Genomic DNA, 24687 nt, shown 5'->3' with positions numbered 1-24687 from the left:
CTTGAATGTTTACAGCAGAGTAACATGAGGAGTGGACCAGCTTATCCCGCCTCCTCCATAACTCTAAATGCAGAGCCACAGCTGTGTTTCTATGTATGAGGGACTGGGGAGCAAAACAGGGTTTTAAGGGAAAGAGTTAAATGAGCCCCTGGAAAGAAAACAATTTTAAACATTTTTAAAAACCATTACAGGTAAAGAAATGTACCCACTTCTTAGTCAAAGATTTGAGGCCAATGTGGAGGTCATTTACTGCTGCCCATGCATGTGTGCAGGCTGTGTGTATATGTGTGTGTGTGTGTGTGTGTGTGTGTGTGTGTGTGTATATGTGTGTGTGTGTGTGTGTGTGTGTGTGTGTGTGTACGTGTGTAAGGGGGGATGGGGTACCACAGGACATAAGAATTAGGTAATATTGACATGGTTGTTTCAACTCCACCCTCCCAACACCACTAAGATCAATGTATCAGATCAATAAAAGTCATTGACAATAACTGAACTTCTCATGTGATCAGTGAAGAAGAAAATTCACAATTTTTCAGTAGCATGTGTCCCACATGCTCATTCATCACACTGAAGGTCTACAATAAATAAATAAAAAACATGCATTCACACTTGCACACACGCAGAAATTCATGCACACACACACACGCGCACACACGCACGCACGCACACACACACACACACACACACGCACGCACGCACACACACACACACACACACATATATATATATACACACAGCAACAGGGGGAAACAGTCTTTTCTTTCTCTGTCTTTTCTGACACTGCATGATTGGTCACTTTTTTCCCTTCTCTCTCTCTCTTCCTGCTGAAATAGTTTTAACAAAAGAGAGGGAGAAGGAGGAGGGGGAGGGGTGGCGTGGTTGGGGGAGGGGATGTATGTGCTGCTCTCTTGTCACTGGGCGAGAGGGGGGAGGGAGAGGGAAGCTGGAAGGCGAGCAAGGAGTGTAGGAGAGGATAGGGTCCCAGAAGAGAGCACAAGCCTCTCACACACACAAACACACACACACACTCACACATAAACATTTGCGTTGGCTCCTCTGTTGTACTTTGTGGAATAGTGGATTACTTTCCTAACTGAACCACTCATCGAGCAAATCCAGGCATGATCAGGTCAGTAACCATATACTCACTTGTTGAAAAAGATTTAGCTTTTATCTCCTTTCAGCAGTAATGACAATGTTTCTGCTGCTTCTTGCACATTCCTGTCATTTTCATGTGAGATGTCCTCTTTTATGTGCTGCTTACTCCATTGTACTGTTACAGTTTAATCCTCTTCATTTAATTTAATCCTTTTCATTTGTATGACATTTTCAATAGTTTGTCCTCTATGGGTCAAACCAGGTTACATGTCACACAGCACTCCCCTATTCTACACTCATTCTTCAGTTTTCTCCCTCATGTATTCAATGGAAGACATGATAGCTTCCTTGCTCTGCAGAGAGTACACAGTTACTTTTGCTGTTGTAGATTGCAGTGTTTGTGTTGAAACGTGGGTGGCTTCAAAGAATTAGAAACTTGTCTCTGCTTGGCCATGCGGTGCTGTGGTCTGATAGTAAAAGCCCCCTCTCTGTCAGGGCATTAAGCATTCAAACTCTGTCTTGATCGGTCGCTCATACACATGCATGCACATAAACAGAAAAACTGAGGAAAGCAAAAGTAAACGCATGAGAAACTCATTATGAGTCAATATCAGTTGCTTTCTGCAAGTATTTCCCAAAAGTCATTTTCACGATAGTCTTTATAATAGGAATACTGAATTCAACATATGACACATGCAAGCAAATTATTATTTTTTTATTATTTGTACTTTATACATATACAACATATCCCTACAATGTTAGTGGCTGCAATCAAAATAAACATCCTCATCTTATTCACTGTGTCTTCTGGCTCTGACACCGGCATGTGTTTGCTATTCAGGTGGCAGTGTGTCGGAGCGGTGTTGAACTGTGAAATGAACCATGGAGGGGTCCAGCAGGCCAGTCACTAGCCGAGCCAACAGCCACACAACCACCAGCAGCAAGAGAAGCAGTAGCCCGGGGAGGCCCCGCAGCATGCATCAGGGCCCTCACTAACACCAAGTGGACCCGGTCCTCTCCTCTTTACCTGGGGCCAGGGCTGCAGAATGCTCAGTCCTGTCACCCCATACAGTAAGTCTGCACTACTTTTATTTATTTTTTAAATGTGTGTGATTAATGTTGTACGGTCATGTCTAATGATGGTCTGTTCGCATATTGTACATGAACAATGTGACCTAGTATTAATTTGAATCTGTTTTTCTGTACGTCTCCTTTTGGCTCCTCTTTTGTCCAGGACTCATCTCCTGTGGCTCAGTAGAGGGAAGTGAGGGGCTGGGGGGGGGTCTCTGAGAAGTCATTTTGAGAAGGAAGATATGCTAATGGCTTTAACAGCTGAGTCTCCAGGCTTGCATTGAGGAATTTCACAGAAAGTGTTCAGTCGCTGTTTTTTCAGCCACTCCATGTGAATATAGTATAGTAACAACTTGTTTAGACAGACAGCGGCTTAAGCGCCACTGTCTGTCTCTTCTAAGGAGCAGCATGAACATGGCAAAGGAGTGCAGCGGAGCAGTTTCTTTTAGAATGGAAGATACATAAAACGTTAGTTATACTTATTTTTAAACAATGATAGCACCATCACATTGTGAGATTCTGGAAACACCCTTACTGTATCTTTATTTAATTCAATTTACATTTATGTTTCAATGTATAAGCCTGTATATCAAACTATGATGATGGTGTTTTGTGCTGAAACATGCATAAAAACCGACTTAGCAACATTTTGTTTCCAGTGTTACTAGATTGGACGGATCTGTTTCTATATGTGCAACATTAGTACGTAAAAGCTGATTAAATCGCATAAATCTCTGTGACGCATCACAGTACAGGCCTCACTTGTATATGTGCTAATCATGAGAGGTTGCTATCCAGGCTGATGAATATGCTTATATTGATTGAATGGGCTATTGATTAGGCCAAGCTTAAAAGGATTACAAGGCTAACCTGATTGGAATAATGCAACAGGGATTTACTTCTAGGTTATAATATTCTAAAGAGCTACACAGATTCACATTGATAAACAACGGAAAACTTCTAGGGAGACGGAGGGAGTTTTATGAGCAGACAGAAGTTTTAGTAACATACGTCTGTCACATTCCTCCCTAAAAAAGACTCACAGCGTCTCGTTAGATTTCTTCCCACAGAAACTTCAACTACACACAATCCTATGATGGCATTTATTTTTTACAACCACAACTACTTTAATCAAATATCACAGACTTACACATTTTTTGTCCATCTGCACACACACACACACACACACACACACACACACACACACACACACACACACACACACACACACACAAACAAACAAGTGAACATACAATCACAATCACCCACACCTCATTACGGGCTCTGACCATAATGATTATTAGAAGTTTTAGCCCTTTTTAGCTGCCAGTTACCAGGGTGAAGTGATTATGTGAATGAAAGCCAGGTCGTTAGTAACCTAGTGTCACCAGCTTCTCATTAGTCCCGTATAGAGGGACAAATAAACATCACCCTTCGCCTCCACACACACACACACACACACACACACACACACACACACACACACACACACATACACACAAACACACACACACACACACACACACACACACACACACACACACACACACACACACACACACACACACACACACACACACACACACACACACACGTAAACATACAATCACAATCACCCACACCTCATTAAGGGCTCTGACCATAATGATTATTAGAAGTTTTAGCCCTTTTTAGCCCTCTAACATTAGTCCTCCATAGTAATCATGAAGGCTTGTTAAGTAAATTGTAGCACACCTTAGATCCTCATTATGTGTTATAGTAAAGACCCATGCTGATGGCAGTAAAATGACAGAGAAAGAGCTAAGTGAAGGGCAGATGGAGGGGATGTGAGGAGGGACTGGTCAGCTGCAGCCTGATATATGAGTGGACACAATAAGCAAAGAGGGGCCAGGCCAGCTTCTGCCACATGTGTGTGAGCTAAAAGAGTGGGGGAGGGGGAGACTGACCACACAGGCTCGGACACACAGCCCTGTCTTTGCTTCAGCATAGAGAGAAGGAGGGAGGCTCCAGAAAGAGAGTCTTGTTGGGAAAAATCTGATTGAAAAATAAAATGAGCAGAAAAGGAGGATAAAAATGAATTCAACTAAACCAGTTTCTCAGTCGTGCTTCAAGATAAATCTGTGTGATTGAATGTGTCTGTTTGACCAGGAAAAGCCATATTCTGACTTAAACTGTCATGTGATTTGTAGTTAGAAATGACTTGTAGGTTAGAGATGTGTAAAACTTGAATCAGATATGGTATAGTAGTTGATTGGCTGACAGCAGTGTGGCCTGGTGGACTGTGTGGGCCTGGAGAAAAGGGGGAGGGGGAAAGAGGAGGGAGAGGGAGGGTTTTCCCCTCAGCAGATCGTCCTTCACACTGGCTTTAGCGTTTTAGACTATGGTCATTGCTTACATAACAATCTAACCCTAATTTACTTTGTAAGGAAGGCAGACAGAGATAGCTGTGTCATGTGTGTGCAGTGTGTGAAGTCCATTGTCCATTGCCACAAGTATCCTGGCATTCTCCATGTATATTAATATCCCATTTCTCTTCTGATGTGTTCTATATTGATCTTACAAGCAGTGGTGTAAATTAACTCTAACTAATACAAATCGCCCAATAATGTGCAAACAGCTGATAGGGTCATTCATCAGCACTGTACGTGCATGTTCTTTCCCTCCCTTCCTTTAGCCTTAGAGTGGACAGTGTGTGTTAAGCGAATACAAAGGATATGTGCTTTGTAAATAGATCTTAGGTTAGATTCCTGACATTCCAGCAGCCTGACTCATCCCATAGATGACCAAGAGCTCCTCTGCCTGTTGGCCAGCTGAAGCTAAACACAGAAACCAAAGCACACTATAGAAGTTTGCTTGAGTCTGTGTGTGCAGCTTGGTGTGTGTATTTCTAGGTGTCTGTCCAACCTCAGGAAATGTAAGTCTTTGTTTATTGTAAGTGGAGTAAAAGCACTCCTCATCTAGACAACCAGCCGGCCAGCAAAACCTCCTCTAATGCCTCGCAACCCCCAAATCCCCATTCCAGTCAACACCTCCCCCACACATACTTTCATCTAATTAAGCCCTAATTACTCATCGTGACCATGCAGTGGACCACAAGTCAGGCTAGCCTCCACTGACACATAGAAAAAAAAAAACATGAAAACCCATGACTTGCATAATTGAAAGAGAAAATCATTTGATGAATTTGTTTTGTTGTAATTGACCTATCTCATTAAGAAGTAATGGTTAGCGCACTAAAACTGATTTCAGTGGAGGTTGTTGACACCTCGATAGAGAGTTGAAAGAGCGTATCTCTTTATTGGATGGATCAGGCTCCTGTTTACAAGCACCCTACTCCCTGATTTACACACACACACACATACACACACACACACACACACACACACACACACACACACACACACACACACCATATTTTGCTGTTTGGTAAACCCTTGGGCCATGTAGCCTCGATGTATAGGTCTTGATGAGGAGAAGAGATAGGTGACTGTGATGTTTCTTTTGATTCACAGAGAAATTTTGCTGCAGCTTACATATGCCTCCAACCAGGTGTATATAACTACATGTAGTGTCTGCAGGATTGGTCTGCTTGGGATGTTAGTATTTCCCTAACCTCGTTTTGTTTGATCCCCTCTTGCCTCAACGCATCCCGCGCTCTAACAGGCCATCTCCTCTTCTGATGTTATCTCGCTCTTCTCAACAATGCTACACAAATTGGTTATTTTTCATCTAGCAAAGCCATTTTGAAGGGTAAACATTCTCTTCACCACAACTGTTAGTGGTCTATGTGAAGAAGTGAATGCGAGAGTACGTAAACACAACTACATTTTGATTTAGAATAAATGCATTATAGCAAAAGTTATTACTGTGACAGTTCACTATGTTATTCAAGCTTCACTCATTACATAACGTCCAGTATTGAAGCTGTCACAGGCAGCTGGCAGACAAGGGATGTGGCTGCTCAGATTATCATTCAGAGCTATTGCTGTGGACAAAAAGTTCCGTCTTTTAGTTAGTAACTTTTGGGTATTGAACAGGGACTTGAGTTTGGTTTATACATCTCCATCAAAGTGTCACCTCAACTAAGCTAAATGTCAGGTGTCTAAGTTATCTGCAAAGATACAAACGATTAGGCATTCTCATTCATTTCAATGAGAAAGAAAATCCCACCCGCAAAGGGCTCTGGCAAGAAAAGGTGGGGTACACCGTGCTTTTTGGAGACATGAGCTAACATGTCAACTGTATATTGTGTGTTGCACTATGTGACAGTGGCATTTGACTAAAGTGTGTCTTTAAATTCATGGTGCAAGATCACTAAACATTAGAAGTGACACAATTTTACAGTTAGAGCCTCCACAGAATTACAAATAACTTGGAGTAACATAGGCGCACGTTCGAAACCGTGTACTGACAGTGTGGCATACATATTTCTTTTAATACAAACCAACTCGTCTTTTATGTTCCTGTTTCTATGTTTTTCTCATCCCTGTGAGCTTCCCCTTCATCTGATATGTCCAGTAGCCAAACAAAGACAAAGAGGAAACACTGGTGCTTTTTGACAGTATGATAATCACAATGATTAAGGAAAGCTGTCATAGTACCAAGCCAGCTTAGTACTCATCTTTGTCTCTTGGTAAGCCAAGCATGGCCAGGAATGAAGGGGAGTTTCCAAGCCCCGAGCCAACATGAGGTGCTAGATTAGGGTTAGGGGCTCCCTCACTCATCCCTCTTAATACCCAAACCCTGTTCCTTAATATCCTCACTTTAACACAGATGTCTGATGTTACAGCACTCGTGAACAGTAAGAGGTTTTTATCTGTCGCAGGAATTTCCTGGAAAATAAGCAAACATGTAAGCATTATCTTCAATTCCATCTTATTAAGACATAATCTTGGTAAAATGTCACTATTAAGACTAAAGGCGCTGACACACCAAGCCGATAATCGGCGGAGTTGCAGTCTGGCGAGGTCAGTGACTCGAGTCTGTTCCGTGTGTTCCGTGTCGTCGTCCATCCGAGGGGCCGTCATCCTTCATTTTGGCCGATTTGACGTATAATCGGCGGGGCAGGCACTGCCGGCAGTCAAACTCAAATGACCAATCTGATTGGTAGAGAGCTAACCCGGAAACGGGGAGCGGAATGAGCGTGACTAGAGTCTCTCAAAATCTGACGAAAATCTTTTAAACTGACCTTTGTCGATCTGAAATGAAGACAGATTCAGCAACTGCACGGCCTATTTCTCACTTAAATGTTTTCAGAAACACGTTTCGGTGAACTATTTTAGTACAATATGAGATCGTATTTTGAACAAGCCGCCATGACAGTCTGTCTTTGAATTTCCGGAGAAACCAGACCCACATGACGCGTTCGTCCAATCAGCTGGCAGTTTTCATTTTTGGAAGACAATACAGATTAGCGCCGCCTGCTGTTATGGAGACGTATTAGGTCTCGTCATTTTGGTGTGTTCCGAGGCACTTTTTTGACCAACTCGGGACACTGATCAGTCCAACTGCCTTTTCTGCCGAGGGTCGGCCGTCTGGTCGGTGTGTCTGCAGCTTAAGACTATCTTTCTGTGTGGAAAGAGTGACATTTTGAAAGAACTTCTGCTACAGGGAATATAATGTGGACATAACTAAATGTATAATATTGGTCAGCTGATAAAGAGAGCAGTTACAGTAACTAGTAGTTTTCCGCATTTTGAGACATCTCAGTAATTTTACTAATTAGTGTTTTATTATGGTGGTATACCCTTTATTAAGTAGATTTACTGTATGTACTTGTATCTAGAGTTTCATCTGCCTATATGTAAAAATTAACAGTTTTGTCCGTAAAATAGAAATTGGTGGAAATTTGACACTAGAATCATTACCAGCATTAATGCACAAGTCACTATTTTGTAGTCATATATTTATATACTATATAAAGTTATCATAATTTTGTGTTATTGCACACAATAATGATCAAGTAAGCAAGTACGTAAAATGTATTTGTATAGCTCTTTTCGCAGACATAAGTCACAAAGTGCTTTACAAAGGGCATAAAACAACATACAAGAAATAAATCATAGAAGGTGAAGTGACCACCCGAGCCATGTGTTTATGAAGTGTAAAACTAAGAATACAGTACATAATGAAATTACCAAAAATACATCAAATGCAAGCAAATGTAGGTGCTACAGCCAAAAAGCTCAACCACCACGGGTCTTAAGGTGGGTGCGTGGGGCAGACAGCAAATTTAGCATATTTGACCTAAGAGAGGGAGCTGATGAGTAAGGGTGAAGTTGTTCAGCCACGTCTGCAGGAACCTGCTCTGCATTGGTTGTGTTACATCGCCTTGGAATTAAGCCCTCATCAAAGTTACAGGCTTAAAGCCAACATAAGGAGTAAGCTCACCAGTAGTGATGCTTCTTTAATTCTTGTACACAACTGTCAGATTGTCACAGAGCAGTGACACTCCCATAAGCCTTGTGTGCTCAATCCTTCATTATTCTGGTTTACTCAGTCTGTTCCGGGTAACTACAGTTTTTTTTCAACCTTTTTTAAACCCTATTTTTCTATGTTTTTGTGTCTAAGTGACTGATGGGAACAACAATCTTTGAAATTAGTCCAGTATTAAGCAAGATCGCTGCGGCAAACCATGCTACAACGTAAGTTGTCCAGCTTGAATTTACCTTCACAAAAGTGCTCATTTTGCCACTGACAGGCTCAGATTAATCTTTTAAGTATCTGACAACATTATGGAAACAATTTTTAAGGAGGTTGACCTTTCTGTTAAAGAGTAAGGTCCTTTTTTTAAACATAAAAACATCCGCGATATTGCTAAACTCACCACACTCCTAAATAAACAGTAATTTTAGCATCGTAAAATACACTTCATTCAAAGTCGACAGAAACAAAATAAAACTATGAAAAGCCGTTTTGGGTCTTCTTTCCACTTTTCGAACCATCACAACTCTAGTTTTGGTTAAATTAAACAAAGTTTACCGATTTACATGTGAAAATATGTTGTCTCTATACATGCTATAAGTATTGCTTTTTTTAAAGGGAGTCTGGTGGGTTTAGCGCTAGCAACTTCAGAGCTGTTTCTGGTCAAACAGAAAGGGCTCAAAGAGGGTTTAAAGATCTATCTCTGAAGGCATCCTTTCCATAATGTTGTCAGACACTTAGAATATTTGTTTCGCCGCTGCCAACTGCAACAATCTTGCTTAATACCGGACTAATTTCAAAGATTGTTCTGATTCCCATCAGTCACTTAGACACAAAAACAGAAAAATAGGGTCCCGGTTGATAAAAAGCGGTAGTTACCCTTTAATCCATCCGGACCCTCCAGTTCACTCTTCCATCATCTGATCTCAGAGTGATCCTCAGTTTTCACATTCCTCCTCTGCATTTTGACGAGGATACCATTCCAGACACATTAGATGACTGCGGTCTCACATGTCTCGCAGTGACGTGCGGTGATGTCAGTAAGAGGCTAGGCACTGAGTTATGAAAGCCAGATTACCTAAAAAAAAAAAAAAAAAAAAGTCTCTTTATTAATCTCCCTAAGGAGAAATTCGCCTTGGACAGAGAGAACTTGCCTTGCAAGAGTAACAACATAGACACACATCACAGGGTTAAAAAAGAAGTTAGAGAAAGAAATGAACATGAAACATCTAGGCTACTCAAATAGCTGTGCAAATTACAAGTTACCATATTATAAAAACTGCTAGTAAATATCCTTACAATCCGTTGTTAAAAAAAAAAAAAAAAAGATGCAGTAATTCCTTCATTCATTCATATCCATACATACCTTCAGTCACCAATATATATTAATAAAAATTCATGGTCATATGTTCATCGCTGCTCATTTATGAGCTTAACTGCGAGGGGAACAAATGAGTGCTTATACCTATTATATTTGCAGAAAGGAACCCTGTACCTCTTTCCTGAGTTCAGTAGCTCAAACTCCGAAAACAACACATGTGAGTTATCAGATAGGATAATCTTAGCCTGCCTGATTGTTGCATAATTAAAAAGCTCCTGCGGGTTGAGGGGTGCAGGTGTTCCCATAATTTTACCTGCCGCCTTAACCAAATTAAAAATCTGAGTTTTTGATTTAAATGTCAAATTTCCAAACCAGCTAGTAATACCATACCGAAGACCTAATTTACTGTTTAGGCTAATACGTCAAAACAGTAAACATTACGCACAAGCTCGGCACACACGCACGCACGGGCGATATCAAGAAATTTCCAATCAGGATGACATATCGTGTACCTCTCTCTCTCTCTCTCTCTCTCGCATACTCGCACACTCGCACACACACACACACACACACACGCACACACCAGTAGCCAATGTCCAGCATCAGAATGCAACCATCTTTATCCTTAATTATTGCGGCTGGCCAATTATGTTTGTCAGTCAGCAACAATGAAAACACACACTGCTCAATTGAATATGAAGGCAAATGTCTTGCAGTCGGCATTAATTCAACCACACTTATCAATTCAATACGAAGCTCCAAATAGTTTCTGACTCACCAATCGGTAGATTATTTGTACATAAAATCCATCTGCTCCTCTTTCCTCATGAAGACGTCGATCACAGTGTTGTAAAACTCGTCTTATACAGTAGATGTACGTAGATGTCTAGCCAACCTCTCGTCTTTCTCAGCTAGCACATCCAGCAACTCGATGTAATTGCCCCTATTGCTAGAGCTAGCACTTTCATCATTGCCACGAAAAGCAAGTTTTTGCTTTGCAAGGAAGCAGGTCGCATTTATCAGATCCTTCAATACCTCTCAGTTTTCCTTTACCTTTTCATTGCGGTATTCAGCCTCCTTTGCTCGTCAAGTGCAAGGTCAATCCGAGATTTACCGAAGGGTTTCAGCGTAATTTGACACTGGATGTGAGTTGATGACTTTTCATGCTTGGTTAAAGCTGCGTGCAGGTTGCTCAAATCACAGTATCCCGTTGAAATCCAAACAGTCTGACGCTTTGAAAAAAGCAGGCAGGGATAGCAGTACAGCCGCTGACTGTAAGCACAGCCACATAGCCAATCTTTTCTTCTATACCAGTCTGTTTGAAACGATCTGACAATTTTTTGTCCCTTTTGCTGCAGTAGTCCATCTAAGGCTGAATTAAAATCAAGCTTAGAGAAATTCCTCAACTCTGTGATATCGGCGGACACCGCTGCTGTCATTTTGACTTTGAATTTCGCAGGGGATTACGCTTACAATGTAGCTGGTCAGTCCCTCCAGAAAAACACGATTATGCAATCGCATAATTCAATGCATAATCAGCCAAAGTCCGCATATTTATGCGGGGGCTGCATTTTTTCAAATACGCCGCACTTTCGCCGCATAAATTGCCGATTTCCGCGCAAAATATGTGGGGCTTGCATAATTTCATAATCCCCGCATTTTCGTTGCAAAAAAGTCACATATATCTTAGCAGAAAGTTGAAAAATGTTGCGTTTACTTCACACAAGAGCAGCCATTTTCCCCTGTTGCCATGGGAACATTATGAAGTGACGTAATTACGCGACGTGACCATCATCGAAAAGCTGCAAACCCCGCGATGAAGCCATGATGAAACCTCAGTTTTTGCAAGTTCCCGCAATTTTTGCAAGTTCCCGCAATTTCATCGCATAAAAATCCCGCATTTTTTAAGAAAACGTGCCACATAATCAAGTACTTTTGCCCGCAACAATCACAAAAAAACTAATTGGTCCATGTTTGATATGTAATGGAGATGATTACTGGCATAACACATTTACTTGCAAAGGCACAGCAGAGTTGTGCTTTTTGCCGTACATGTTGAAGAATACAGGATCGAAGTGCGCATGCGCAACATGGGTTTTTCACTTGTCGTCCGCAATGAATGGACAGTAAAAGCACTGCTTATTCTACCATTTATTTTGTATTTGATTATGCGTAACTGCTACATTTCTCATCGTATCGTCTAAACAATTGGAATAACACACATATTGCATATATAAATAACAAGAATAAACAGTAAAAATACAAATACAAATACATTTTCATGTTTGAATTTTGGCAGGGTAGGCAGTGCCTAGCTTGCCTACCCAGACTGCACGTCTCTGATAGATCATAGACCATTGGGTGGAGACAGGGCAAGAGGAATAGGTTGAAGGCAAAGCGGCAAACAATTGGCTCATGCCTGCAATCAGCATGACCAGTGAGTATCAGTCTGATGTTTTCTGCACATAATTGTTTTCAGTCTCTCATCTACCATTCCATGCAAGGGAAAACACTAAAAAAAAAATATATATATATATATATATATATATATATATATATATATATATATATATATATATATATCACAAATCACAATTTTGCCTCTGCCATCTGTTCAACATACGACACCCTCTATCCTTATAGTCCCTCAATATGGGGAAGGAGGAACAACAAACTCAGCTCCACTTTCAGGAAGTGATGTTGGTATCAATAGAGAGAAAAATGTATGTTGGTATCAATAGAGAGAAAAATGTAATCTTAACATCTACAGAAACATGAGGGGATAAACACTCCCTCTGAAGATTTTGTGATGGCCTTTTACTTGTGAACATTTAGTTTGTTGCTTCCGGTTTTTCAGAAGTACTTTTTTGGCCTCTGATTTGACATAAATGACTGAACCCTTTGGGTCTGTAATGAGAAATCTTAATAACAGTCGCTTTACAGCAGGCACTGTGTTTAGGGGACTTAGGGGCTCCCTAAAGACAGTGCCCAGTAGACCCATTCGCTAATCCAGCCATGACCTGTAGATCACTATGAAATACAATGAATCAACAGCCACTAGTCAGGGTTAAGTGTTTTATTTGGTCATCAGTCATTTTGATTCTAACCTCAGTGTACAGTAGTATCTCTCATAGTCCTTCCTGTTGAGCATTTTTGTGGCGCTGTGTTTAGCCAGGTATGAATGTGTGTTGGTGGGAATATACGCTTTTTTTTTTGCTCTGTGCCAATAATGTTTTTGTTCTCGGGAAAAGCACCATGACCAGTCAGAATACCCAGGAGCATAGGGATTTCTCCAATCCGGGGTGGAGCTTGTGCTGGTCGAGAGCGCTGCGATCCCTGTATTGGATGAGTGGGATTATTGGGCTGAAGGATCATTTGATTTAGGGATCAACATGTGGACCGTCTGAGGCCCATCTGGTGGTCCTGGTGGACATGTGACACAACCTGCCATAATCCACATGTAGACAGTTTCAGACCAGACGTGTGAGTGTGTATGTGTAAACACCTACCACTGCTGCAATTATTTCCTGATTCTCTGCATTTCTCCTAATAAAATCTCCAAAAACAGGCTTGGCCCGAAACGTAGAACATCTAGATGAAAAGGGGCTTGAATAGAGCTGAAACAATTAGTCAATTACTAGATGGGCAGACAATTAATCAGCAATTATTTTTAACATTCTCATTTTTTAAGCAAAAATACCAAATATTTTCTGTACATTTATTCATTCCAAATCGTCGCATTATAGGGGTCACGCTTGGCTCTAATTGCTCAAGTGCAAGTTCCACTTGGTAACCTTTATTTATATGCCATTCGCAACAAATTGTAAGGTTAGCACAACAAGTGGAGTGCAAGTCAGTCACACTATGGCGAGTGTAAATGAAACGCAGGAGCTGGAAGACCACGCTGCGGTTTCCAGGTCAAGTATAATGGCAACGGAGAGAGAGTTGTGTATAAGATGAGGACAGTGTGTGTCAGTGTTGCTCCACCGTTGGTTATGTGATGGAAACACATGCTAACGCACATTCAATGGCATCAGCCAGATGTGCCGATCACTGGGATGGTAAATGTTTTGGTACTTTGAATGTGTAAATATAGCCAAGGTGGAACTAACTGAAACACTCCTCCTTATGCACAAGTTTTAAAAGTGTTTGTTCAGTGATGGTACAGTGTAATACAGAAATGTTTGAAATGTTCCTTATTTTTATTATAATAATAGTATACCAAAAATGCCTCAGTCCCCAGCAAGAGGATTTTGCCTGTCTTTGACACTTGCCCTGACTGTAAAATAATATATAATATAATAATAATAATAATAATAATAATAAATGAAAAGAAATGTATCCTTATGCATTTGTTTTTATTTTTCCACTATACAGGACTCACATCGAACCGTGACTCCTAAACCGGGGTATAAACCAAACCGTGACTTTTCTGTACCGTTACACCCCTATCTGGTTCCACATACTATATAATTGTAAATTGAATATATTTTGGTTTCAGACTGTTATGGGAAGTTTCACTGGTCATCTTCCACTATTTTCTCTAATTCTATTTGAGAAAACGATGTATCAATTAGTCAAAAGAATTACGAGCAGATTAATCAACAATGAAAATAACTGTTAGATGCAACCCTAGTCTTAAATTAAACTGTAACTCACGAAACAATCACAACACATTGCACGTGGTTGCAAGACAATCATCTATGTACATGATGTTATCTGTCTAACTAAAGATAGAAACATTCCTCGAAATGGAAAGATTATTTTCGAAAAGAAAGATTGAATATACCCAATTTATTTAAAAGTCATGGCGTATTTTTTATTATGCACCACTAAGATGACAGTTTGTTAATAACAATTGCACAGTCTGATCCATTGAAGGCAAAATGCCAGAAATCAGAACAGTTACTAAGGAAAGATACATTTATGCCCTAATATTGTAAGAGAACATATCATGATATTGATGCCAATTAATTGATAACACATAAAAAAATTATACTGACATAGGAATTATTTGTCCCCCCTTGTTTGTGAAACTCAGGCAGTAACTACTTCATCTGTCCAGTGCTGTTGTAGGGAAGCCCCTCTGGATAAGGCCCGGGGTAAGGACAGTTTAATAATACTCTGCAATGCCTGGAATGTCAGCCTAATGCCCATTCAAAAAGACAAGGCCCGCAAAAGCCAATCAAGCCCACGACCAATGTGCATGTATAATCACACATGGGACATGAAAATCAGATTTTTTTGACTGCTCAATCAATCGGTGCGCTTGTAACAGTGTTCATAGATATACTGGTCCAGTCTCTCTATGTAGTATGATGAAAAAACTATAAAAAAGTTTTCAAAAATATGAAAAACTACTCTGATCCTCCCTCCACACACTGAACCCCCCTACCTCCTATTCCCCCTGTCCAACAGACCCCTGAGGTTCAGGCCGAATTAGATCACATGCTCAGTGGGGGTGGCTTTGTGGACTAAGAGAGTCACAGAGAGACAACAATGGCCCTAATGTGAGAGAGGCAAAGGCAGAGGGCAGCTTGTGGGCTGATAGAGGCTTATCGCCGTGGAAACCAGGCTGGGGGCTATGTTGACGGCTTCACATAAAGATTAGAACAGTTGTCCCCTGCCTGGATGAAACTGTGTAGAAGAGCACAGGCTAAGCATTGAATATTCTGGAAAGGGGTCAGCTAGCCAATGTGATTAAGAGGACAGATATTCATGAAGCTGCAGGACTCTTAGTATGCTTGTGAGTTCTGAAAGACACAGGAGGCAAAATACCTCAAATATCTGGTCAAGACAAAATGTTGCATATATCATCATATATGCACTCATATATGCACTCCTAATTTAATACATCTGATACATCCCTTCACGACTTTGTGGACTCATTCAGCTTTGTTCTTGTTTCTGTCAGGTCTGTTGAAGATGCACTGGTCCCCGGAGCACGCCGCCCCCTTATCTCAGTGGCCTGAGCAGCACCTAGATGTCACCTCTACTACCTCACCGCCGACTGCCCACAAACACGACCCCTATGCTACGGCTGGTCGCCGTAGCTATGCCCCTGCAGGTTACCCTTGGGCAAGTGATGACATATCAGCCCTTACTGCTTCTTCTCTGCTCAAACGCTACGCTGAGAAGTACTCAGGCTTGGAGCTGTCCTATGAACGCCCTCCTACAGGGGCCTACTCAGAGCCTGGAGCTTTCCTGAAAACTGAATCTGAGCCATGGGCACTGGGTCAGGGCATGGAGTGTTATCCTGGACTGGAGGCATTAACTGGCACCAAGGTGGGCTCTGCATCTGTGGGCATCCCAACCACAGGAAGTGTGACAGTAGTGAGCAGTAACTTGGCCTCTGAGCCAGGCTACAGTGGCGCTGGCTCCTGCAGTGCCCCGTCATCTCAGGAATACCCTCCTGCCTACAACAGCACCTACCTGTCCTCAGGATACTGCCCTCAGCCCAGCGCAGCACTTCCCCCTGCCCATCTACACTCTTTGCAGGCCGCACCCACTCTGGTGCCCAGCTACAGCGCCAGCACTCCTGTCTACAACTACCCTCCAGGGTGCTACCCCCAAACAAGCCTGTCTTCTGGATACAGCCACCCCAGTGCCTCCTACCTGCCCCCTGGGATTAGCGCCCCCACTCCTCTAGCCCCTAGGCCCACCATGGTGGGGGGCAATTACAGCTACCCATCTCACAGCCTTGGAGGGAGCTCCGAGGGAGGAGTGCCACTGAAACGCAAGGCCTTTGAGATGGCAGAGGAAGGACAGGAGCGAGGAGAGGTGGACGGATCGCGCTACAGAAAGTATGGCAACGGCCATGGAAACAGTCACAGCAAAGGTCACGGCAATGGCTACGATATGAGCGGCTCGACCTCAGACCCACAGGCCTACAAACCTGGAAAGCCCATGATGTCACCCCCTTATGGCGGGGCAGGGGACTACAGCCCACCATCAGGCCAAGCAGGAGAGAGTGTGTCAGGGGAGCACAACTTTCCTCAGCAACAAAGAATGTCTATGAAGATACCTGCATCGCACACAGGATCTGAGGACCCCACTGCAGGGCGCTGACAACACTGGTCGGCATTTGAGAGGATTCTCTCACTCTTTGAAACCAACCAGGGTTCTTTATCCAGACAGATTAAGGGGAAAAAAGGTTTAATTTCAGTAGTGAACAACAAGAGGGCACAAGACTGGTATTTCTTGTAAATCCTTTAACATTTTCATTATTCATGTTTTTCCAAAGATTCAAAGGGGCATTTTGCCCTGTAAGGTTGATGTAAGTCTTAGGGGTGAGGTTAAATAATTATCTACATAGATAGCGTTAAGACAGTCTAAACGTATGAGTGTCTGTTTCTCTCAGGATCCTATTTATTTCCTTTCTGCTACTGCGGCAGCAGCACTGCAACGTTGCTGTTTTAGAAGTTGGTGTAATTATTTTTGGCCATTATGTATGTAAAAGGCCTTTGACTGCAATACGTTCTACCACACCATAAAAATCATTACTGACCAAAAAGTAAGGAGAGCAATAACTGAAATGGTGAGATTGCCATACTACTTCAGCACAATCACTGCTACTTTACACAGCTTACTCTCCGGCTCGGTGTGGCCTCGAGAAATGAATGTTTCCCTGCTCATCCCTCGCTTTCCCCAACCTTTACTCATTCTTGACTTTTTTCAGTTTACTTTACCCCTTCTTTTCATGTTCTTTATCTTATTCTATCCCAGTGTCCTGCTTCTTGTTCTCAACCTTTTTCATTGCTGCAACAACTTTTGTTTTTGTCCAGTTTATACATAACAAGCTGCTTACCAAATGACTACATTACATTATACATGAAGCCGCCCTTTAAAATTGTTTTGAGAAAGATTGGGAAAATAATCTAAGATTTAAGGTTAATTTAAAAATGTATTTAGCATTCACACAATGACAGCATTTGAGTATTTGCAGATCATCTTCAAAGCGTGTTGTTTACTTGCAGATTTTTGCTGATCCTGAAACTAACAGGTATATTTTCTCAAGAATCTGCGAATAATGGTGCAGCTTACACTATAATAGTCAAACTATTACAATAAATAATAGATACAGATCTACAAAACAACCAAAAAACAAACAACCAAGCTTAGGTCTGCATACTGCTAAAAGTCATTTGCAGCAGACAGTTTAAAGTCGCATAAGCCTGTTTGTTACTTCTGTTTGGATGCACAGCCCAAACTGAGAGGCATGCAGGTCTCAGTGGAGGATAAATGCTTCTGAGTGACTGCCTCAAACAACTTTTGCTCAACATGACATTCTTAAAAATCTACCCACTTGTGTGCTATAGGATTTACTTGTATTTTTTTTTTATATATATATATGCATACTCTTCACTTTTGGCTCTCAAAAGGATGATTTATAGTCGTGTTAATGAATACTCAGGAAGAATATTGTTACCTCAGAATGATAAAATAAGAATGTATGTTATTGTCTAGGCTGTTTGTAGGGAGCATTATGGAGCAAGATGAAAACAGAGCCATGGCTTTTATTAAGAGCAAAACATACTCTGAACACTTCAGGGAAACAATGAACTTACAAGGCCTTTGATACTAACAGTAGAAAACGTGCACACCCACACACACACACACACACACCCACACTCCTACCCACACACACCCACACCTACACACACACACACACACACACACACACACACACACACACACACACACACACACACACAGCTTCTTAGCTCTGGGAAAATTAAACTTGAGGTTTTTGTACCAAGGCCAGAAATGTTGAATGTAATTCAGATATTTTTTTTAAATGGACAATACATGCCATATTGTACATCGATGATGTTTTTAGATATATAAAACATATTTTCTTCACGTATAGACGTAATTCTCTTATAGGTTTTGGTGGAGAAATGAATGAGATGTTAAGTGTTAGTGTAGTTAGCAGTGGGGAAATGTGTTTTTGTGGACAAACTGTCAAAATAAAGCACTCCTGATAAGCAACTTTTAACATATCAAGACGTACACATATTACAGTATATGCTCTATAATAGGTATGTTTATTAAATGTCTTAATAAAGTGTCCAATCTCAATTTTCCTATATCAGTATTTTGAAAACAGCTTGACAGTGTCACAAGTCAATCAGCTTGATTTGAGCTTTAACATGAATTGACACCATGAAGGGAGAAGTTAAATATTTACCAAGTATGTGCACTGTCAGAAAATATGTACAGTTACAACTGTAAATCTTTTTTTTTCACCGAGTTGTAGCTTTGTTGCTCCACTATGCCATCCCTTTATAAGTTGTGCCATACTAATATTTTTTTTGCTGCAAAATCAAATAAAGCCGAACACTTACCTAAAAGCATGGCCAGAGAGTGGATCCCCTTTAATAGTAAGATTTAGACTGAAATGCAGCCTCAGATTTAGTCTGAAATTCAATGTGATGAAAAAGTATTTAAATTTGGAAATATAAGCACATTTATAAAATTGAACTTCCTGAACAAAAAACTTATCACACAAATATTTAGCTTCAAAATATGCTGGAGAAAAAATATAGATAAATAAAAAGGTGTTATGCAAATAATAATGTATTCTTACCCCCAGATTTTAAAAGTATTTAAGCGCTTAGCTACAACAATTGAATGCTCTTCAATGCCACACAACAAATTTGTTCTACGTTACCTACACACTGCAACAAACAACAGAATGTGCTGTTTTTTTTTATGTTACTCTGATTCATTGAAGTAAGTGGAGTTGAATTTGTCCAACTGATGGAAAATGGCATTTCAGTGTTATCTTTGTAATTCAGTTGTACTTTTGTTGTATCTTGTACATTTTCTGTAACCATTTCTACCTCATTTTGAAGACATTGTACATGGAAATATTTATTTCATGTCGTTTCACATGCCAGTTTAAGGAGCAATGTTTCTAATTCTTGACCTGTTATAGTCTACCTCACTAAAGACTGTTATGTCATGGAAATGAAGATATCACACCAAAAAAAAAAAATCTTGATTTTGTCTTTTTGTCTGTGATTGTTCAAGGTTTATGATTCACTTAAATATACTAATGATTTATCTTTACAAATGTACTGACCATGTCCAGAGATTTTTTTCACTTGTCCGGACGGGCAGGTAAAAAAAAAAATCTACTTGCCCGAAGTTAATTTTTACTGGCCCCTATACAATTCAGGGCCAGGGGGGTGTCAAATCGCGTGTCAATCACTGCTCACGCACATGCTTTAATTCTCCCTTGTGGAGGGGCTTAGGAGACCGTTTTGGGTATTAGCGGAAAGGGGGGAGGGACTGAGAAGATGTCGATGTTCAAATTTTTTGGCTAAGTCCTGGATCTTCGCAATCCTACCTATGGCACCTTTAAAAGTGTAAAAAAATGTTGGGAAAAAAAATTGCCAACGCAATTCCTGATTGTCCAACACCACATTGAAATCAAATGATTATGATACGATGATGCCCAAACGGGCCGGTGGGTCGTTATATTTACTTGCCCGACATGGCGTTTTACTTGCACCTGGGCCATCGGGATATCCTTGAACCTTGATGTCCAATTTCATATTGCAGCATGATAGTGACATATTGCTACCTTTACCCAGTATTGTAACATCAACATGACACTGACCAAACTGTTTGCCTTACCCTAAATTTCCTGTCAACAAAGGCATTATTTTGTTTTTAGGTGGATTTTGTTCCACTATTTGTATTTACTTTGCTTCATTCAACCAGTGATAATCCTGAGGTACCAATGTTGATGGCTAATGTTATTTTACTGGTCCATATGTTTGTGATAATTTCCAAAATAATTTTCATGGGAGTTTCCTGGAAAGAACTATGTAATTTGGCACTAATTATATTCAGATGGTACAATTAAGTTTGATTAATTAATCTAGAGTATTTTAGTCAGTAGACAGCAGATCAGCTGTGTCCACAGGCAATAATACAATTCAACATATAAGAGGAGTAGTTTCCTATAATAAATGAAAGATTATACATTTTTACTTGGATTTAAATGAAGCTGTTCTTTCAAGGAAATTCTTTTGGAAAGAAACAACTGCTTTTAAACTCAACTAGGTAACTACCAGTCTCAGAACATTGTCCCGTTTCCCCTATAATTTGTACTATATTACATAGTTCAAGTTGTAAAAATGGTGAGGAACCACAGGGCCATTTGTGTTATGTGAAGATCCCATAAGAAGCTCAATAGAGCATAGAATAAAAGGACAGGAAAAGTGGAGAAGATCCTGACCCTCTTCCCTTGCACACCACCCCTATCCACAGCTTTATTGTCTGGAGGAGGGCATGCGCTGACGTGTGACAGATGTCCGAAACTTTTGTCCTTTCATCCACAGTGAATCTAACCCTGCTGCAACGTCAAAGTATTTCGCAGCAAAACCCTCTTTGTCCAAAACTGTTTTACATAAAACTTATATTTTAATATAATGGTCATTATCATCAACCACCTAAAGTCCCTGCATCTTAAACAAACCTCAAACCACATTCGTGGGACTGGCTGCAGGCATTCAACCAGCCACCTTTCGCTAAGCCTCTAGTCCCATCCCTTAACCTCAGCTCCGCAGCCTCGCAGACCCAGGCTCACTTCTCATTCTGAGCAACCAGTTCAGCAAACCATCAAAAAGTAACTGGTTTAAAAGTTCATCTTTAAATCACATTTATTTGATCTGTGAAATGTACGTTGTCCCTTTGCCAAAATGCAGCGCCTCGGTCTGCCTAACAATGATATCAATTTCTTCTCCAACTTACACAAACAATAGCAGCTACAGCGGCTCCCCAGTGCCAGATAACAAGTATAACAGTGACACCTACAGGGTCTTATTAAGAAGTACCTCATTGTATTAAATAACTGACAAAATAATAGTGATTATTAATATACATCTAACAAAAACAGTGATGCAAAGTCATTCACAAAACATAGTGAAGATGTAAATAAATACGAACACATAAACATATATTTAAGGACTTACTGATGGAGTACGAATACATTTTACAAACAGTCTGCATTGATGCTGGTTAAAAGACATAGGCCTAAGCAAATGAACGAAATGTGACTTACAGCTTTCAAGCTTCTAGGCTCAGTTTGTGTCTTTACTTTGCAATTTCAAGACGCTGTCTTTCGCTCCTCTACTCCGTTTTCTCTTTGTCATTTCTCGGCTGGCTTTAGGTCCACTTTTAAAAGAGTGATGTCTTTCCCAAAAAGGCTCTTGCTCTCCAAAGGTAGGCACAGTTTGCACTGGTGATACCGTACTGTTGCTGTCTGGTCTCCAGGACTCCTCCTTCAGGCTGAGAGGAAACGTCAGTTCATCCTGCACTGGGGTGGATGGGACTGCAAAGTCTGTAAAATGCAGTAGTATTTGTTTCCATGTGTTCTTGAGTCAAATATGGACACACTTACTGAGCGAGAGATGTAGTGGTGAAAGAAGTATTCAAATCCTTTAATTAAGTCATTAAGAAGAAGTATTCAGATCCTTTAATTAAGTAATTAATTAAGGTGATGATGGTGCAGTGGATATGACACATGCCTTTGGTGTGGGAGACCTGGGTTCGATTCCCACTGCGATATATCAACCAATGTGTCCCTAACACTTCACCCCTGGTTGCTCCAGAGGCGTGCGACCTCTGACATATATAGCAATTGTAAGTTGCTTTGGATAAAAGCGTCAGCTAAATGACATGTAAAAGTCAATTATATATAAAAACAAATGCTGTGAAAAATACTCCATTACCAAAAAAACGTGTTTTCCATTCAAAATTGTACTCAAGTGAAAACTTGTATTAAAATATTGTCAGAAAAATGTGCTTGAACCAAATTGCCACCTCCTTCATTTCACATTTGTTGGCTATGCATTTTAGAAACAGTTAACAGCAGTGACTTAGCGTTCATTTTGTGGTTGGCTTTAGTTGCAAGTATTAACTTTTTAATGTTACGGTCACATTTGCACTAGCTGAAATGCTCCTCTTGACTAGACTTGGGGTACATTTATTCCTCACTGTATCTGACCAATACTCAATCTTCATTACTCCCAGTTACAGTAATCATAATGCACACATTTATGATACCTAGGCTAACGTTAACACATCGGGCAACCGACTTACTGTAGAGAGGGGAGCTCTGGATGTTAGCTAACACCAGAGGCGACCTGGGGACTTCACGGTCTGAACTTGACGCGGTCATTTCAAACCACTCTAGGCCAGTGTTGGGCTCTGTTACATCGGGTACTTGAGGACCGGGAGACGGCGGTGGCCCGCGAACGTGCCTCAGAAACCGACCAGCAGGTGAGCTTTGAGGGTAAAGTAAGGCAAATCGACGTATGTCCATTTAAAGTTAGCCTATTTGTAATATAAAACTACTGTTAATGAAATCTAACAGAGTTTTTTTACTGAAACCAGAACAGAAAGCAAGCAGCAACAGAGCCGACTACTTTAATAACATGCCGGGTGTTGTGAGCCCTTAAATTTGTCTTACAGGCTAACGAGTAAAGAAGGTTTCACCTTCTGTTAAAGCAACACCAAAGTAGAGTTGTAATCGGGCCTTAAAAGTTCGGCCCGACAAGGCCCGAGCCCGACAAGTACATTTTGATTGACAGATTTTTAAAAACCCGAACCCGTTTACAGCCCGACTGTACAAAAGGCCGTCTATCAGCAGTGATTAGAGTGCATGTCGGAAAATAGCGCGGACACGCTCTTCACGCCGCGAGCGGGCACACGCACCACTCGGCGGAAAAGGGAGAGAAAGAAAAAAGAGACTGCGCCGCACGCACACAGCTCTTTTGTCTTCCGTCAAGAATGAGTAATTTATACATTTTTTAACATCATTTATTCATGACTAACGGAGGCTATAGGCCACATGGAAGTTGGAACAAAGAAATAAAATAAGCCCTCCAGAAGCCAGCCTCTGTTTCACCTCCTCAGCATCCATTTTCACACTAATCGAAACGCTTCACCGGACCGCTCGTTTACTGCGCAACTGAGTCGGGACGGCATGAGACAGGACGCTCCAGGCTGCAGCCATACACTCTTGGCGCAACTCGAAGCGCAAGCCCGAGCCCGTGTAACATGATAGAAATGAAGACCGAACCCGACCGGTCCCGTCGGGTTCGGGCAAAGATCTTCAGCTCTACACCAAAGCACGTTTCCTCTTCGGTCCCCCTACAGGTTGGAAGCGGAATTGTCCATTGTAGTTTCTTATGTCTCATTCGTACTAGGATCCGCTACCCGACTCACCCGACTGGCAAACTAGCATAGTGCAGTTATTGCCGATAGAGCGAGGGCTGCAAAGCGAATGCAGAAGTGCCGTTCACCCTGTTACGAGTTGATGAACCACTGAAACGATTTTGGAAACATTATTTTAAGGTAGGCTACAAAAGAATATTTGGTGTTGCTTTAATTTTTTACATATACCGTATGTTTTTAACTGTAATGACCACATTTAAAAAAAAAAAATGTAAATACATTACTTTAAAATATAACTGTATGTATAATGTGTTGGCTAGTTGGAGGCTACAAAGCCCTGCTTTGAATCTCTGTCATTATACTTTTAAAGATACAACAAGTAGCCTGACAAGCCAGACCCACATCAAGATGTTGGGTCTGGGACCTCACCACTGGCAGGGCTCAATCCGAGGAGCGGGATAAACGGTTGTCTTTCAAATTCCGTCTGCACTCATAGCCAACCAGAGCAACGCTAGTTGATAGATTAAACTTTTGCTGTATCCGGTCAGCAAAACTCCGAACATCTTCCTTTTTTAAGAATG

The 24687-nt window shown here is 41.1% G+C and overlaps 1 protein-coding gene and 1 long non-coding RNA gene across 2 annotated transcripts; one reads left to right on the top strand and one right to left on the bottom strand.

The window, feature by feature from the left end:
* The first annotated feature begins 924 nt into the window (after positions 1-924).
* Positions 925-18009, top strand: si:dkey-195m11.8 (fidgetin). The gene is made up of 3 exons (XM_031321372.2): positions 925-1129; positions 1940-2169; positions 15828-18009. The coding sequence occupies exons 2-3, from the start codon at positions 2145-2147 to the stop codon at positions 16979-16981; spliced, it is 1179 nt and encodes a 392-aa protein (XP_031177232.1). The 5' UTR covers positions 925-1129; positions 1940-2144; the 3' UTR covers positions 16982-18009.
* A 3561-nt stretch (positions 18010-21570) lies between these two features.
* LOC116065271 lies at positions 21571-23413 on the bottom strand. Its single transcript, XR_004108690.2, has 2 exons — positions 23030-23413; positions 21571-22268 (listed from the first exon to the last, which is right to left on the bottom strand). It is a non-coding gene; the product is annotated as an uncharacterized LOC116065271 (long non-coding RNA).
* Between the last annotated feature and the right edge of the window lie 1274 nt (positions 23414-24687).

The sequence above is a fragment of the Sander lucioperca genome, chromosome 6 (genome assembly GCF_008315115.2).
Source record: "Sander lucioperca isolate FBNREF2018 chromosome 6, SLUC_FBN_1.2, whole genome shotgun sequence".
In the NCBI taxonomy this organism is placed as follows: Eukaryota; Metazoa; Chordata; class Actinopteri; order Perciformes; family Percidae; genus Sander; species Sander lucioperca.
The sequence above is the reverse complement of the archived record's forward strand: the minus strand, read 5'-3'. Positions and strand labels throughout refer to the sequence as shown.